The 17,086-nt window shown below is 37.9% G+C and overlaps 1 protein-coding gene across 2 annotated transcripts in view; it reads right to left on the reverse strand.

Moving 5' to 3' along the window:
- Positions 1–240: 240 nt before the first annotated feature.
- The window catches only part of ZFR (zinc finger RNA binding protein), a 45,597-nt gene continuing 28,751 nt past the window's right edge, over positions 241–17,086 (reverse strand). Inside the window, exons 10-20 of one of the 2 annotated variants that reach the window (XM_071579992.1) lie at positions 16,422–16,541; positions 15,869–16,014; positions 15,338–15,500; positions 13,616–13,821; positions 13,310–13,460; positions 11,801–11,942; positions 6,810–6,907; positions 5,895–5,990; positions 1,823–1,934; positions 1,609–1,706; positions 241–948 (exon numbers count right to left, since the gene is read on the reverse strand). In XM_071579992.1, coding sequence (XP_071436093.1) covers positions 769–948; positions 1,609–1,706; positions 1,823–1,934; positions 5,895–5,990; positions 6,810–6,907; positions 11,801–11,942; positions 13,310–13,460; positions 13,616–13,821; positions 15,338–15,500; positions 15,869–16,014; positions 16,422–16,541 — 1,512 coding nt within the window. In that variant the 3' untranslated portion in view covers positions 241–768. Of the gene's footprint in view, positions 949–1,608; positions 1,707–1,822; positions 1,935–5,894; positions 5,991–6,809; positions 6,908–11,800; positions 11,943–13,309; positions 13,461–13,615; positions 13,822–15,337; positions 15,501–15,868; positions 16,015–16,421; positions 16,542–17,086 lie in introns of those variants that run through there. The other variant, XM_071579993.1, reaches the window with a different exon arrangement.

The raw sequence follows: 17,086 nt of genomic DNA on the forward strand, positions 1-17,086 counted from the left end.
GATCAATTATGCAGCGCTTTAAAACTGTTGCAAGACCATACTGTATATATTAGCTTTTATACTGCTAATGCACAACTAACAGCAAACTCGATTAGATTAACACAAATTTGTCTTAATTACACCATTATATCACACTAAGGAGACAAATGCCACAAGATTGGCAAAAACATTTAATTCTGAGCACTCAAATGGCAGGACAATTATGTGTTGTAACCCCTTTACACTTAGAATAAAGTGCAGCCTCAGTTTACAAAAAAAACCAACCAACTTCTGCAAAATATTAATGGGGAGGGGAACAGTTTTACTACCTAATACAAAGTAACTCATACAACTAGTGTCAAAGGCAAACAAAAATAACTTCTAAATAAAAAGTCAAAATACACAAAGCAACAGAAGCACAAATTCTGCATTAAATACAGTCAAGATAGGAAGACAATGCACTTGTTAATAAAAAAAGACAAAAAAAGAAGAACTTACTAAAGTTAGCACACATTTAAAGAAAATAACATGAGGAAAAACTCCTTTTTCCTATCACAACAGTTTCCATTTGCAGTCTTTCCATCCATAATTTGTCTGGTAGAGTACATCCAATTAAAATTCTCAGAATCCCCCAGAAGAGTGAAGTTGTTCTCTTCAAAATCTAATTCTCAGGTTTGAATTAGACCCAAGTTTTGGATGTTTTAAACAGACATTATTATGAATGAAGTAAAGCAAGGGAACAAATGGACTTTTCATTAGCTTCAATCTTACCAACGATGACAAATATTTTTAAAAGTTATCATAATCTTTTTTGTCTTTTTTCCCCTCTGCTTCAAATCCATCAACCCCATCACTGTCCCTTCTCCTTTTGCGATTATTATGGATGTTGAAGCGTTGATTCATCTGCGGCAACGGATCCATTCCTAAAACTTTGTGTATTTGACGGAATGCAAGGAGCCTCAGCGCAAACTAGGAAAGGGTAGAAAAAAGTTATTTCTGTTAGGAACAAATGTCACTTTGAGTACTTTGTCACAGAGTTATAGAGGAATACTGATAGTGTATAATATCCTTAGCTCTCATTATCCCTTCTTTCTTTCCCGCAACGATGTGAACACAATAAAATGTGTATGTCAGATTTGCTGCTTCTGTAAACACATCACCTTAGCTCAAAAATAATATACATGTGTTTCAGCTGCTGGGCCTGCACTGAAGCAGGCAAGGCTTGTCACAGGTCCCATTAGGCATGAGGAATCTTTAGCAAAAGGATCAAATGAAGAGGTAGAGGCAGTAACCTCTTACCCTGCAAGCATAATGTCGTATTAAAATTAAACTTACACAGCTTTATTTATAAAATATTAAATGTCAATGTAATTTCCAATCTAATAACATACTGCTTTAGAGTGAGCCTATTTACATATATAATCTAGATGAGAATGGCACAAACCTTTCAGAACAATACATTAATTTTAGTGCAAAAATGAACACTGTTACACATGCTCTGTTGTAACATGTTTAATGCCTAGCTTAGGACTGGTAAGATCTGACCACATTCTAAGAAAGAAAAATTCAAGTCCAAACTAAACCAAAAACCATCCAAAAAATTTAGTTACTTCACATATGTTTCCATACCTGTGCACTTGAAGTAATATCCTCTCGTTGCTGATCTGTCATTACAGCAAGGGTATCAAAAGGATCTTTTTCACAAGGGTCCAGAAGGCCAGGACCACCTACAATAATCGGGCTAATTAGTAGCTCATCTTTACCCTTTACCTGATTTCAACAAAGATTACAGATTTTATGTTAGTTAAGCCTAAGTGTACATACACAGATCAAATGCACTTGCCTTTGAGGATGATTCCTGAAGAAATACACTCAAAAACTCTTCTCAGTGCATCTCCAGGACTCTGTGGTCCAGTAGCACTGCTAATTGCTTTTTCCACAAGCAACTCCATAGCCTACATCAAAAATAAGAGGGTTCAGCCAAATTAAAAGATGGATTAAGACAGAAAAAAGCTGCTCCTGTTGCTCAATACAGAATTCCTGAATCCATAATTTTGAAGAACATTACACATCAAACAATACTTTCAGTCAAAAAGGAAAAAAAGACCTGTTATTTTATAAAGATGAATAAAAGGAAAGGTGGTGCAAGACTGAGTAATAATACTGGTGACTGGTCACTAGTGATGTTGTCCAGAGCTCATTACGGGGCCCAATCCTGTTTAATATCTTTATCAATCATCTGGATGAGGGGAATAAATACACCCTCAGTCAGTTCACAGATGACACCAAGCTGGGTGGGAGTGCTGATCTGCAGCAAGTTAGGAAGCCTCTGCAGAGGGGTCTGGACAGGTTGGATCGATGGGCTGAGGCCCATTGTGTGAGATTCAACAAGGCCAAGTGCTGGGTGCTGCCCTTGGGTCACATCCACCCCCTGAAGCTCTCCAGGCCTGGGACACAGTGGCGAGAAAGTGGCCCAGTAGGAAAGGACCTGGGAGTGCTGGTCGACAGCAGCTGAGCATAAGCCAGAGTGTGTCCAGGTGGCCAAGAAGGCTATTGGCATCTTGGTCTGGGTCAGCAATAGTGAGGCCAGGAGGACCCGGGCAGTGACTGTCCCTCTGTACTGGGCACTGCTGAGGCCACACCTCAATTCCTGTGTCCAGTTTTGGGTCCCTCACTCCAAGAAAGACACTGAGGTGCTGGAGCATGTCCAGAGATGGGCAGAAGAGCTAGGAAAGGGACTGAAACCCAAGTCCCATGAGAAGCAGCTGAAGAAGGTGGAGGGGGCTCAGCCTGGAGAAAAAAAGGCTCAGGGAAGATCTTATTGCTCTCTACAACCACCTGAAAGGATGTTGTGGCAAGGTGGGAGCTGGCCTCTTTTCCCAGGGAACAAGTGGCAGGACAAGGAACTGGCCTCAAGTTGCAGGAGGAAAGGTTTAGATTGTATATTGGGAGAAATTTTCTCACTGAAAGGGTTCTGCAGCATTGGAACAGGCTGCCCATGGAGGTGGTGGAATCACCATCTCTGGAAGTGTTCATGAAACACGTGGATATGGCACTTCAGAATATGGTTTAGTGGTCATGGTCATGGTCCTGGGTTAACAGTGGGATCTGATGATCTTGAAGGTCTTTCCCAACTTTAATGATTCTCTGATACACTTCTGCTCATCACAGGTTGTTCAATAATTTTGTAGAAATTTGTACAGTAATGGCCTACATAAGCAGATAGACAACTTGTCCAGCCATTTTTTGAGAACATAAAATATCATGGGTCACTGGATTCTGTCAACCATCTTTATACAGTGTATCTAATGAAATTAACAGAATGACACAGAAAAGTATTTTTTAATACAGGAGTACAGAAACTTAAACCATCAAAAATTTAAAATTCTCAAAATGTTTAAGTAGGTAATTTTTCTTCAGTTTAGCAAAACTGAAGTTGACAGCAAGTTTTCTCCTGGTTGTTGCCTAACACTAATTCAGATGTCAAATAAGGATAAGAAAACCCCACGCTGTAATATTTCTAAAATTTACACACTATTTGATATTAGTTAAAATGGTTTAAATCATTAGCTGTATTTTAAACATTGGTGTTTTTTCTGTGACTATTTCCAGTTTACTTTTATAAGACACTGTTTTTTCCAGCAAAATCTGCAAAAGATACTTGTAAAAGTACAGACTAGCTTTCCTTAGTTTTCTTTCCAAGCATTAAATGGATGTTTCACTGCTACCTCCTTGCCAAGTTTAATTCTTAAACAATGTGTCTCTTGGTTTTAGGCAGGTTTTTTGCAGGCACTTTTTTGGTCATTGTCCTCCTCACTGTGCTTACAGTTGTTCAAATGCTACCTTTGATTTTTCCTTTCCAGGTGTAAATGCTTATTGTCATGTATGCAAATAAATACAGGCAGTGCTGATCCCAATCCTTCTCTGAGGGTGTCCATTGCTTTCTATTTTAGCTCCATTTAACTGAGAAATTTCAATTCCTGCACATGTTGTTTCCATACTGTCACTGTATCGCTCAGGACTTCGCAACAGTAATTTCATGGTTTTCGAGTATGAAGCAAAACGCATCAGTAAAGAAAAAAATTAGATCATATTTTTGCATTTATTTCAGTCTAGTTCTTTCAGACCCTCATAGTCTACAACTCAATCCTAGGAAACTGTGAATTACAATGCCCTGGTGTTTAAGTGCACAAAAAGCTGGATTTCAAGTTTGAAAAATCAAACTTGAGTAATAGTTTCTTCTAACTTGTAGGAACTTGTAAAAATTTTTCTAATTTAATGTTTATTTTTAGACACACAAAGTGCTAAAAAGTCAATATTTAGACTTCCTAATATCTTCTAGTTTTGCAACTACTTAGGTTAGGTTTTTTTAAAGCTCTGGCATCGCTTTGGTTTGTAAGAGGTTTCTAGTATGTAAGTTAGGAAAAAAGTCTGTATCCAGAAAACTGTGTTTCTCCAATCTATGAAATTCCACCTGTGACTGGCAGAAATCGCCAATGTCATTTCATCGCTGTTTTTATCCATAAGATTTTTCCCATGGGCCAAAGGAACTGCCAACTGTATTTCCATACTGATCCATGCCACTGACAACGCATCAGTTACCAGAGGTAAATCAGGAATCACTTTTGGAGAGAACTGAGACACAGCTAGGTCTGACATGCTGCTCCCTACCTCTCTTTCCTTCTGGATGTGCATTAGAACACATAATGTGAAAGTTGAAAATAATTCCTTGTTCTTCATGCATGTGCCTGCTTTGTGCTGCAACAGTTCTAAGGATGCTTTTCTGAAAGTATGCCAGGGTTTATTCTATGGCAACTCAGTATCAGTGATATTAAAAGGGCAGTTACTTTTTACTGTCTTTTAAGACACTGCATTTGTTCAGTGTATTTTTAATGAAATGTAGCACAGAAACTGGCACTGGTTTTTTCCCTTTAGATATTTTAAAACCAGATGAAAGGACTTCACTTCTTTCCAGAAGCAGTAAATATTATCAGAAGTAATTTAATAAAATTGTCTGCAAACTTAGTAGAGTTGTAAAACATTCCTTGCTGAAATGAAGCCAACTGCTGAAACTGCCCCAACAATGTTAGTGCCCTTCCTTCAAAAACTGAAAAGGAAGGATCACAGTGCAATTGGATTTTTCTGCGAAACAGAACAATCAAAGCTAAGTTTTCTTCCACATAATACATATTTCACAGACCTATTTCAGACTGACTTTGTCCAGTCTACAGACTGAACATCTGTTAATATCTGGAGCACATGTTGCCCTCATGGAGAGTTAACTTATCTTGTCAATGCAAAAGGAATGCTCCAAGAACACTCAGCTGCAAGAATTAAGAAACTTGACCCAATACAACCCAGAGATTTAAGTGACACTGATTAAAATGTGATGGTGACACAACCACAGACTGTACTGAAGTACTGTGGCATTTCACCATGTGGGAGGGCCATATTAATGATAACAAGAATCACTGTGATTTACCCTTTGATGTAGGCTTTCTGTTATCATGGAACTATTTGGGCACAGCTGACATTATTTTAAATAAGCTTCAGCCAACTCCAAGCATTTTAGAGTGGATGGTTAGAAAAAAATAGATTCTTTCATATAGCGTATGGAAAAAAAATTCCTGAAACCTAGAATAAGAATCTACCCGCAAAGGATATAAAAGAATCAGAAAATTCCTTTTGGAAAAGAAATAATCAATTCCAGCTTCAAATGAAAAAAAACTCAGAAAATTCTATTTTAAGAGGGAATCTGGAATATTTGTTGGCAAAAAGGCCTTCAAAAATCCCAAACAAAACCCTACATTACTTGTTGAACAAGTCTAAATTGAAAAGTTGTAGTAAAACTTCACTTTGCTTTATTTGCAGCACCTTATTTTTTAAAAAGACTTGTTCAGGTGAACATTACTTACCCAGCTTGGAAAATCAGACCAAGTAGGAACCCGCTGACAGAGGTCACGAAGAATACGTATGATAATCACACAGGACTGCAGACCATTAGCTCTAGCCTTGAGAGCAATACAAAATCAAATTAATTAATCCCTGCACCTGCAGCAAATAGGACTTGTTGAACGACTAAAACACCGCTGTTCAATGGAAGCTCAGATACAAGATTGAAACAAATCATTCTGCAACTTTATTCCATGAGCTGCCATTTACAGCAGTATTTTATACAGGGTTAGTAATTTAAGGTGGTAGAAGTCAAAGTGCACAGGTTATGCAAGAATAACATTTCTTGATCCCCTGTACACTTTGACATATGTTCATCTGTAACAGTAAATACAGTATCTTTCTATATTAGAAAAAAAAGGATGAAGTAAAGATCTAAGAAATAGGTATAGAGACTGAAAGGTCAAGGGAATCTGTTTGGTTTCTTTATTGTGCCTTTGCCAGCATGCAAAGTCACTAAACCAAACAGTTGCTTCTCACCTTTCATTCCCTACACTTAATGCACTTAAAGAAATAGAAAAAAAAGTCTTAAAATCTACACACAAAGCTTTAAACACATATTCCATTATTTAAAGCGAAGTTACTCTGCAGCCTTATGGAATATATAACAAATATACACCATATGATCACCCCAAGCGAGTCAAGCTTTCAACGTCGCCTTCTCAATGACCAGAAAAAAAATGATGTCAAATGAGCACTAACTGCATAAAGCAGCTCCTCCATACTCAACCTTCTACAGTTAAATTTAGGGACCAGAAAAGTATTAAGTATCATTAGCATGAACAACGCTGAGTGTTTTCACACAATTAAACATTTATATTGCAACTGAACTAATCTCTCATAAGGCTACAAGAAGAAAGTAAAATGATGTTCCGAACCTGGAACCACTTAGCGTGGCGTAGAGCAGCCAGAGCGTCAAGGCATTTTTGCCTGTCCAAGACGTCCGGTGGGTCTTTCACCATACCCGAGGTTACATCTAAAATGGATTGAATTGGCAAAATGCAGTGAGGAATGGGTGTTTGACCAGGTGAGCAAGACACTTCCTTAAACAGCTTCAATGTCACACATGCCATTTAACGTTTAAACCCTTGAGCAACAAATGTGAATGTTCAACAAAAGTCGTTCAATTCAGATCAGGGCATCAAGCCACTGTGAAGATCAGGAGCATGTTATGCTTCAGATCTGAGGTTATTTTCAAATGCATTGCAGATTATGCAATGCTTAGGATTTCTTTATTTAAGCTAACACTGGAAGAACACACATCCCCTAAAATTAAATACCGAAGGAAGGATGGTTGGACACAGTGCACCAGCACAGAGAACACAGGACAGAAGGAACACAAAAATCCACTTTAACCAAGTAGAAACATTCAAACTTAATTTCTTGCAAATTTTAATGGTCACATGTTATTTGGGACCTAGTCTTAAAAGAAAAACTACGTATAACAAATCTTAAAAGCACTAGATGTTTAGCAATGATGTTATTTTTATCATACCTTAAACTTGAAATTATTTTGCTTTAAACACCTGACTAAAAGAATGCAAAATGTTCTTCAATATTACAGAGTTCCATTGCTTTCTACTATCCTCTCTTACATAGATAAAATTCCTCAGCCCATAACACATGTGATGTGTTCCAGCAACACTCAGGATGCAGGGAAGGATCTGTAAAGGGTCTGCTTTACATAGGATTCAGCAGGAAAAAGAAAAGCAAGAAACAGTCTAAAAAACAAAGCATAATGTCTGAAGGATAAAGAAGATAGAGTAGACCTTGTATATTTAAATGTTTAGAAAAGGATTTAATTACCCAGCTGACTGCTTTGCTACCAAAAAGGAAGAGACCACAGAAGTGGTTTAATCAGTGAAACTGGAACCACTGAACAATATGAAATGGTATCCATACCTCAGGCTGAAAGTCATATGCATATAACCAGAGCAGTGTTCACCTTTAAGGTTTTTTTTACTAATTGTGAAAATGGCCATTGGGACTACTAAAAAAGTATTTTGGTAGCATAACTGGTGATACACCAGATAAGGTGAAACAAAAAGCCATCACTCAATGGCACTCATTTCACAGGAGCTGGCTGTATGGAGCAATAGAGCTTACTCCATCAATAAATTTAGCTAAGCCAGAGAATACAATTTAAAAAAATAAATGAGACTTATGAAACATGCCTGCAACAAGAAGCTTTTAGAGATGTTGCAGAAATACTGCTCTGAAACCACAGAAGTAAAATAAACGGTAGAATACCTTACTATACAGCACTAAAAAGCCATGAATTAATATGGTGGTACAGCTTTGCAATACAGCAATTAAACTTAATGTGAAGTACTACATTCAGATTTCAGCATTTTGATAGGACAGTCCCATTGCTCTGCACAGGGATACCAGGCAGAGGACTCAGTAAGAACAAAGCTGGGAAGAACACAATTATCTTCTCATACAGATATTGCAGCTTCCATACTACATGTTGCAGTGGAAAGATGAAAATCTGGACTAACAAGGCAATTCAGAGCAAATGAAAATATTTATAGTGGTATTTATTTTAAAACAAAACCAATTTAGAAACCAAAACAAACCCCAACAAAAAAGTCTCCTCCAAACCTATGCAAGAGGGGTGCCAGGTAAACAGATGCAAGGAGTACAACCCAGATACAAGAGACAAGGACTACATCCTAAGAAAACGCAGAGCAGGAAAAAGTGGTAAAGTAAGGCTGAGAAATTAAAAAGAAAAATATGTGTTGTTGGGCCTACTAACCTAATCAGTCAATTATTTATTTTCTTCTAAAACTAATATGCAAATAGGTGACACTGTGCAAACTTTTAGATTTATCAAATAATTTAAAACTTTACTTCTACCTCTGAGAAACTTTAATTTGGAAAATAAATTTACTAACAAGAATTGCAGTTTAAATGCACAGAGAAGAATCTTACTCAGTGCTGGAAATGCACCGAGTAAAATGGGCTACTAAAAGCTACCACAATACTCTTGAAACTTATGAAGTCAGAAATTGCTGAGGCATGTAATGGACATTGACTGAAAAAATGTATCAAGGGAACTCCTGTAATATTTAATCTGTGGATTTTTGCTTATGTTTCACATTTTAGGATTAACCCCTTAAAGACTATTTAACTAAAACCAGATGCCTAACCTACCACCCTATTAAACTCAGAAAAAAACTGAATTAATTTACAAAACATGCGCACGAATTCTTACCCTGTATAACTTATTACTAGACTAAACATAAGGGGTTAATCTTCAGTTAGACATGCTGTGTCCACACTACCTCTTCATTAAAAGTTAACAGGTGTATCAATTTAATTAAGTTTTATTACGTTAAATATGTTTTATCCAGTCAACTATTTCAAGACTAGTGTGAACACTGCTTAATTCTAGGAGAGAGACAAAGACAAAGAGAAAAAATAAAAAACAAACACAAAGTAACAGTAGATGCTAGGACTATGCATCCAAACCCCTCCTTTGTAAAGCATGGCAGGTGTGACACTGAGCTTTAGAAAACCTTGGTCAAAAATCCTTCCGATGTCTTGGCAGCCACCCCTGACAGGAATCAAGTCCCTCTGCTAGAAGGCTTTGGACCGGGGCTGTGAGCTAAGGATAAAAAAGACACACGCGCACACACAGATGTGTTTTCAAGTATGTACACTTTGCTTGCTGAAGGAAGACTCCACAGCAGGGGTTACAGCTCTTGGAATACCAGATTTGGTAACCTGTCAAACGCACGATACTGTAAGAAACAGTAGCTATGCGGTTAACAATTTTATTTCACTTGTTTCTCTTTTTTTAAGACTTTCATCATGTAATTACACTTCAAACATGATTCTACTCCACGTGCAAGACTCAGTCTCGTCTTTACTCAAACTGGTTCTTCCGGTAAAGCCTTCCTTAACACCTGAACTAGCTCCCCAAGCGGGCTAAAAAAAAGAGAAAACTTTAAACCAATGTAAGACACAGAGCATGAGAAGCTGCAGTAAGAAAAACACAAACACATACTGTTATTCTGCAGCAAATAAGCAGCAGTCTTCGCAATAAGGAACTTCTTTGCTGCAATAATTGTCAATTCAGTCTTCCATTTGTTCCAGTTTCAAAAGTGAACTTTTCTGCACATCCATTTTATACTGCTCAGTGTCTTGAAGAGAAATTTAACTTGACTTTGTCTGCCTAGAGGCAGTACTGCATTCAGCAGTGAATAAATTCACAGAGATAATTTAACTCAAGTGTGGGTCAGACAAAAATACAGATTTGTTTCCTTTCGGTGGCATAAATTAAGGGATTGATGATAGTAATTTGAAATGTCTTTTATTTTCTGTCCACATCATGGAATTTTAGGCCAGAAATCACTTATTTGAAATTGAGTATTGTAGCAGGAATCAATATTGCACTTTTGCACAGTACATCAAGAAGTAAGCATGGTGTTTAAGAGTAATTTCATTCAATGGTTAGTCTAATTGAGTAATAAAATCTTTTAAGTGAATGTATTCTTTAAAAACTGAGATAATATGGGAAGTCAGGTTCACCCCGGAATCATGTTACACTCAGATTGTCAAAAAACAAGTAAAATTCGTTGGGTGTGACAGTACATGTTACACAGCCTTTATAGCTAGGAATAATAGGCACAGCTTAAAAATCATGTTCAAAACACTCTAAAACTCTTTGGAAGTCATCCAAACCACAGAATGCATCTTGTAATTTTTCTTTCTGATTATCAGGATGACTGTGTTAACATAGCTTGCTTGTAATGCACTAGTCACAGCTACAGGACATTTATTAATGCAATATGAAAACCTCAAGTATTTTAGAGGACATGTAATGATGAGATGAAATAAAAAAACCTCCGTGGCTTATATAAATACGTATATACACAAGCACATGTATACATACACACATACAATTTCTTTCAATCTGCATATGAGATCTGTTGAGACAGCCTTAGATTTCCTATTTGTAGGTTTGCTGTCAAACACCAGAACCCTGTTTGCTATGATCTCTTTCAACTATGAAAATACATGATTAAAAGGAAACAAAAGTTAGTTTTATCTGACCCGTAAATAAAAGGAACCAATGTACTGCAGACATTAATCATGCTTGTTGGCTTAAAAGCTTTTGGAGCTTTGAAAGTGTTACAGAACAGACCCTAAAGCAACACTGCTGGCACCAGAGAACTATGGACTTCAGAAATGTAAATTGATTTACAAGCTCCACCTTCTGCTTCAGCTCAATGACAAAGCCATTTCTTATTGTACTAATCTGGGTTTGCCAGTTGGACAGAAGACTGATTGTAATACCAGGAGCCTAAATGTACTCAAAAAACACTCCAGACCAAAAAACAACCTCAGAGAGCTGGAAAAAATCACACCCTCTTTTAAAGATAGAAGCACTGTTACCATCAAAAGTATTGTACAAGCGCATTTTAAGTGACGCTGCTATTTGAAAGGTCTAAGTGATGGTAATGCTGATCCAGTTTAAACCCAGAAACCTGCGATTTGATTTTCTAAAATCATACAATCTTTCTCTTAAGGCAAGACTGCTCTAGGAAGCCAGTTTAGAGTCACTTGGTATACAATTCTTAGTTTCCCACATAATTTTAAGGGGAAAAAAAAATCAAGTTTGTACCTTTTCCAGAAAGCTGAGGTTGAACATAAAGTTAGAAATTTTAAAAATTAAATAAAAACATCATATACACATTTATTTTAACCAACTGTTCTCTACCAAGACTGGTTGTTGAAAAACAAGGTTTCAATCAAATACATGTGCCAGCATGTTGCCTTCCAGGACCTTAATGCCATCTTAAGCAGAATAAACATGAATAAATAGGTGAGGAAAAAGTAACATCTTTAACAACTTCCCAACCTCCATCCCTCATGTTCTCTTCCCGAATGACTGGAGATGTCAGTGTGATTGTAACTTGCATTTTGGGTTCCACACAGGAATTTAAAATTATTGCTGCTTCTGGGACTGCACACTTGATATCGTATTTCTCAGGACTTATTACCTAAATACCGAGAAACAGAAATTTCTGTTAGCATGTGGTCAATAAAAGCATGGGAAAGAACACGGACTCCAGCATAGTCTTTTTTAACAGAAAGATGAGATGCAATATAATTACATGAAGCAGATACCTGTGTAGTCATAGATACCACAGCACACACTACACAGATATACAGACATCTGGACTTGCATATTGTTTCCAAATTATTAATGCAAATACACAACAGTAACCAACCATGCAAAAGGAAAAAAATACCCAGAAAGTAAATTTAGATACAATTACGTAACAAGAATCTTGACTCTGTTTGACGTAAAGAAAAATTTCAGTGCCACTTAAAATATCAGCAGAGCATTTTTCATTGGATCAGAGCAGCCTTTAAAAAGCAAAGATGCAGTGGTTGTTTTTCAAGCTCACAGGATGGGTACTGCTAATACATCCTATGCTTAGATGTCAAAACGTCCGAAGAAACAAAGGGCAAGACAAATACCAGGTGAAAAAAATATAAGACTAACTAGTAAGAGGGTTACTCCAAATTGCTTCGTGCAACTTTAATAATCCTAAGTAGCCCCAAAAAGAAAGTGTCAGCATCTCTGTGATCTTCTTCCACAAACTACATGGAGAAGTGACATTTCCACAAAGCCAGCTCAGGATGTGCATTTTTTAAATTGACTTCTGTTCTGTTACTTCAATTGAGCAAACCTGAGACTACTTTCTAGTTAATCTGATTTTGCTAAAGTTTCTACCATGCCAGTGATTCTGTTGAGCAGTTTACCAGGCTGCACTGAAATATTAACACTGTGACACAGACTATAGTGACACTGAACAGGCTTTGGCCAGCAGAGAGCAGACATTTTATTCCATACCTTTTTTTGTGGAAATACTGCAGTTGGTTTATATTAATTTCACTGAATTGTCTAAAACTGCATGTTTGTTTTTTAAAGGTCCACATTATAAAAATCACCACACAAGAGTAAGCTAACTGTGGACCTGCAAAGCATTGACTCATACAAATGGGAAACAAGATGTAGCCACAAAAAGAAGGGAGAAATTTGGCCTTCAGGCAGCAACCTTCCTGTAAGTGCTACTGATATCTGCGTAACAGCCTTCCTTGTGCTCAATTCTATTTCCCAATTAAATAAAATGTATTAAATGATGATTGGTACTACACCAGTGGAGTACACACTTGTATAGGCACAATACAGAGAAAGCAGAATATGCAGCAGTCTCTGAATTCAGATGAAAACACTCAGAAAATGGAAAAAATCGAACCTGAGCTATGAAATGTAGCACAGTGAGTCCTGCTGATATTTGACTTGACTTGTGCAGTAATTCTACATAAATTCCAATTCAAACCCCAAAATTCTACTTACTGCAAGTTGCTTAGGAAGACTTTCAGCAATACGACTGAGCAACGACTTAGAAGGCTTCTCAGCACATAACAAAACAAGATTGACATTTCGGTCTCCTCGGAGCAGCAATCCTTTAGCCAAAACGCCTACCCGTAAAACTCCCTTCAAAGCTCTGTGAATGACAGTTAAAAGTTGTATTTAAAATTATACTGTAAAAATCCACATATACTGTATAACAGCCCAAAGAGAAGATAATCCCTGGAAGCACAGGTAACAGGGTAAGGAAAAACAATGAAATTCTTAAAAAGTAATAAACAAAAATAATACCTGTCTTTACTGCCATCCTTTTTGTCATCTCCCTCTTTATTCTTGCTTTTTTCCTGATCAGTCATGCTGTCAGAAACAAGTTTCAAAGCACGCTCAGTAATAGAAACAATTTTTTGGACTGCCTGAAGCTCCTCCTCCGTGGGATAAATAGCAGCGTGCTTGGTCATCACGTAGCGGTCATCAGAGGAGTCAGGTCGGCGCAGAGGCTAAACAGAAAAAAGTGTATTTCTGAAACCTGGGTGCACTCCCAAATAGTGACCAAAGCTCAAACATGTGGCTAAACAACAGAATATTCAAACCTTACATCACTGAAATGTAACACCACATGAACTGAAGTGTCCTTAACAACTTACACTGGTCACAATTGATTTGTGTCTGAAAAGACACAAAATGTATCAAAATTAAACAAATTACAAATCAGAGGTACTTCCCCAACAAAAATACCTCGTCTTTCTGTCCACTGGGAAATACTTGCATATTATGCAAAATAAAGTACCCATGACTGCTTTCATACAATCACAGGGTGGGACCTCAGAGGGCTGTACAGTCCGACTGCCCATGCAAAACATGGTCAGCTCCAAGGCCACATCATGTTGCTCAGGGCTTTAGTCTGTTGGTTTTTGAAAAGATGGAGGCTGCACAGCATCTGCATTAAGATGATTTCTTGTTTTCAGTCTTTTGACTTGGCTTAAGCTGGATGTGTTTCACCCTCTCATGGCTGTAAAAACCCTGGCTCCATGGTCTTTATAATGCACAGGGGTATTAGATTACATCCCACCAAAGCTCGCTCTTCTCCAGGCTGAACAACCCCAGATCCCTCAGTCTGCATGAATTCCAGACCCCTGACCATCCTCGTAGCCCCACAGTGAAATTGCTATGGTTTATCCTATCTTTCTTCTACTGCCAAGCCCCAAACTTAATGTAGTATTTCAGTCTGGTTCTACTGAAAGCTGATCACTTCCTTTCATCTCTTGGATTATGCTCCTGTTACTAAAGCCCAGGTTGCTGCTGGTCCTGCTACTGACTCACGTTCAGCTCCCTGTTTGCCAAGACCTTCAGATCCCTTTCACCAGAGCTGCCATCCAGCCTGTATCAGTGCAAGGGGTTACTCCTTTCTGAGTGCAGCATAAGGCATTTGTCCTTGCAGAATTCCAAAAAATGCCATTCCTCTAGCTTGCCTAAGTCCCTCTAGATGGTGGCCTTGACCTCAAAGGTATCAGCTATTCTCCCCACCCCAAACTGGTTGTTTCATGCCAGCTGCAAACCTCAGAGTGTGCACTCACCCCATCGGCCTTTCAGATCACCGATAAGGTCCCTACCAGACTAACCCCAGGACAAAACCACGCCGCATTCACTCCACACAGGTAGCGTATGATCCACCACTAAGCACTATCCTTTGAAACTGATGATTCAGCCACTTTTTATCCAAGTATTTGTCCACAAGTTGTATAATGCAGTCAAATAAAAAACTACATAAATGCAGTGTGACTTGTATTTCACAAAGACAAGATTTAAGGCGTCCTCCTGTCATTTCAGTGGACTCATTTTGGAATACAGGTCCACCTACACTGTTACACTGGCATGTACTTTCTTTTTGACTTTTCCAAATCCTTTACTAAGAAACACTGGAGACAAGTGAAATATCACTGATTAATTTGTAATTCTAACTGTGCTTCCTGGTAAGTATGATTTAACTTTTTTTCCTCAATTTTAGAAACTCACAGCTGGTCCTTGAGGCTGAGGAGGCATTCCTGGTCTAACTCCCAGCAGGCCCAGAGGTCCTGGAGGACCATGAGGATACCCTCCATCAGGTATTCTGCGGCGGTCATCCCAGTGGTGCTGCTCTTCCTCCATTCTCCTCCAGTACATGTCCTCTTCGTATCGCCTAAAGAGCATCAATCAAAGTGTACCCTTCATGTATCACTTAACACTTGTAGCCATTCTAGAAAGGATCCTTTTTAGTAGTCAGAAGCAAATACCAGTGAACACCAGAGGATAAAATGAAGAATTATTTTAAAAATAATTATTTTGAAAGTAGGTCTGAAGTTACAGCAAAGTAATTCTAACAACTCTGTGCTCCTCAGAGGGATAGAACAGTAAGAAACAAAAACCTTAGAGAGGTAATGACAACTTCATTTAAAACAAGATAGCACAGAGTTCCTCCAAGAAGTGTTCACAATAAGTAACACTGAATTTAGTTTCAGACAATCTGAATGCAGCTTTGCCTCATTCATTCATAAAACAATGCATTACCTCATTTCCATCCTCCAGCGTTCCTCTTCTTCTCGCCTTCTCCAGTATTCTTCTTTCTGCATCTGCTTCCTCATCTTTTCTTCTTGAATTTTTCTTGCTCGAATACTGGGCTTTACTTCTACTTGTAAGTCTGGGTTTACTTTTTTCTAGTTCAGAAAAATAATGAATTATGTGTTGATTTCCTCTTTTCATCTCAAGATTACAGAATTGCTCTGACATTTAACATATCCCACTTCTCTGCAAGAAAATCAAGGGGAGTAAAATGCAGTTTTAGAACTGCATGAATGCCCTCAGCACTAACAGAATCTGCAACACTTGTTTCTCAATGTCTCCACAAGGAGTGTATGTGGCTTATCCTGACAAACACATTGAGCAGTACTATTTTACGCTACTTGAAATTCATGATAAACAACATAAAGAACCTATTGCTGCTTGTGTAGGTTTTTTATATGTGCTGTTCACTCAGAGTGCCTACTTTTGTCTAGTCTTTAAGAACATGTGATCAGTGATATCTGCTCGATTTTCAGAGAGAAGCATTAGCATTTCTACCAACCTTGTACTGAAGTCTGTGCCGCCTCCCTTTCAAGTGCATCTCCTTGGCATTAGGATCATTAAAACTGCATTCACAGAGTTTACAGTGAAAGCGGATCACCTTGCCTTCATCATTCCTTACCTGGAAAATGAAGTTATAACACATTTTGGCCTTTTCCTGTTTTTTTAATAAAGTGGATGTAAAAATTAATTATTCATTATCTAATTATCCAATGACAGTGGATAATGTCTACCTGTCCCACAACATATAAGAAGTTCACACAGTAACTGAAAAAAGCAAAGCAGAACTTTCAATTCTGACAGACAACCACTATGCTTGGTAATGAACAATGAACAAAGTTCTTCCATTCCAAAGACTGCACAGCTTTAAATTCAAGACTGAACATACTGAGTAAATCACAAATGTATATACCACTGTATATAATGCAAAATTTACATTAGACTCAATCCACCTATCTCATGCCACTCACATGAAGAATGCTCCACTGAACAAAAAAGAAACATGCACAATACAAAAATGTAAACATGCACAAGCCTTTGCAGGTTCAATGCCTTGTCACTCTTATTTTCAAGGAGGACCCAGGGAATTACTAGTCAGTCAACCTCACTTTGATCTCAGAGAAGGTGATGGGAGTAGCTAGTCCTGGAAACCACTTCCAGGTACAA

The sequence above is a fragment of the Pithys albifrons genome, chromosome Z (assembly GCF_047495875.1).
Source record: "Pithys albifrons albifrons isolate INPA30051 chromosome Z, PitAlb_v1, whole genome shotgun sequence".
NCBI classification, from domain to species: Eukaryota; Metazoa; Chordata; class Aves; order Passeriformes; family Thamnophilidae; genus Pithys; species Pithys albifrons.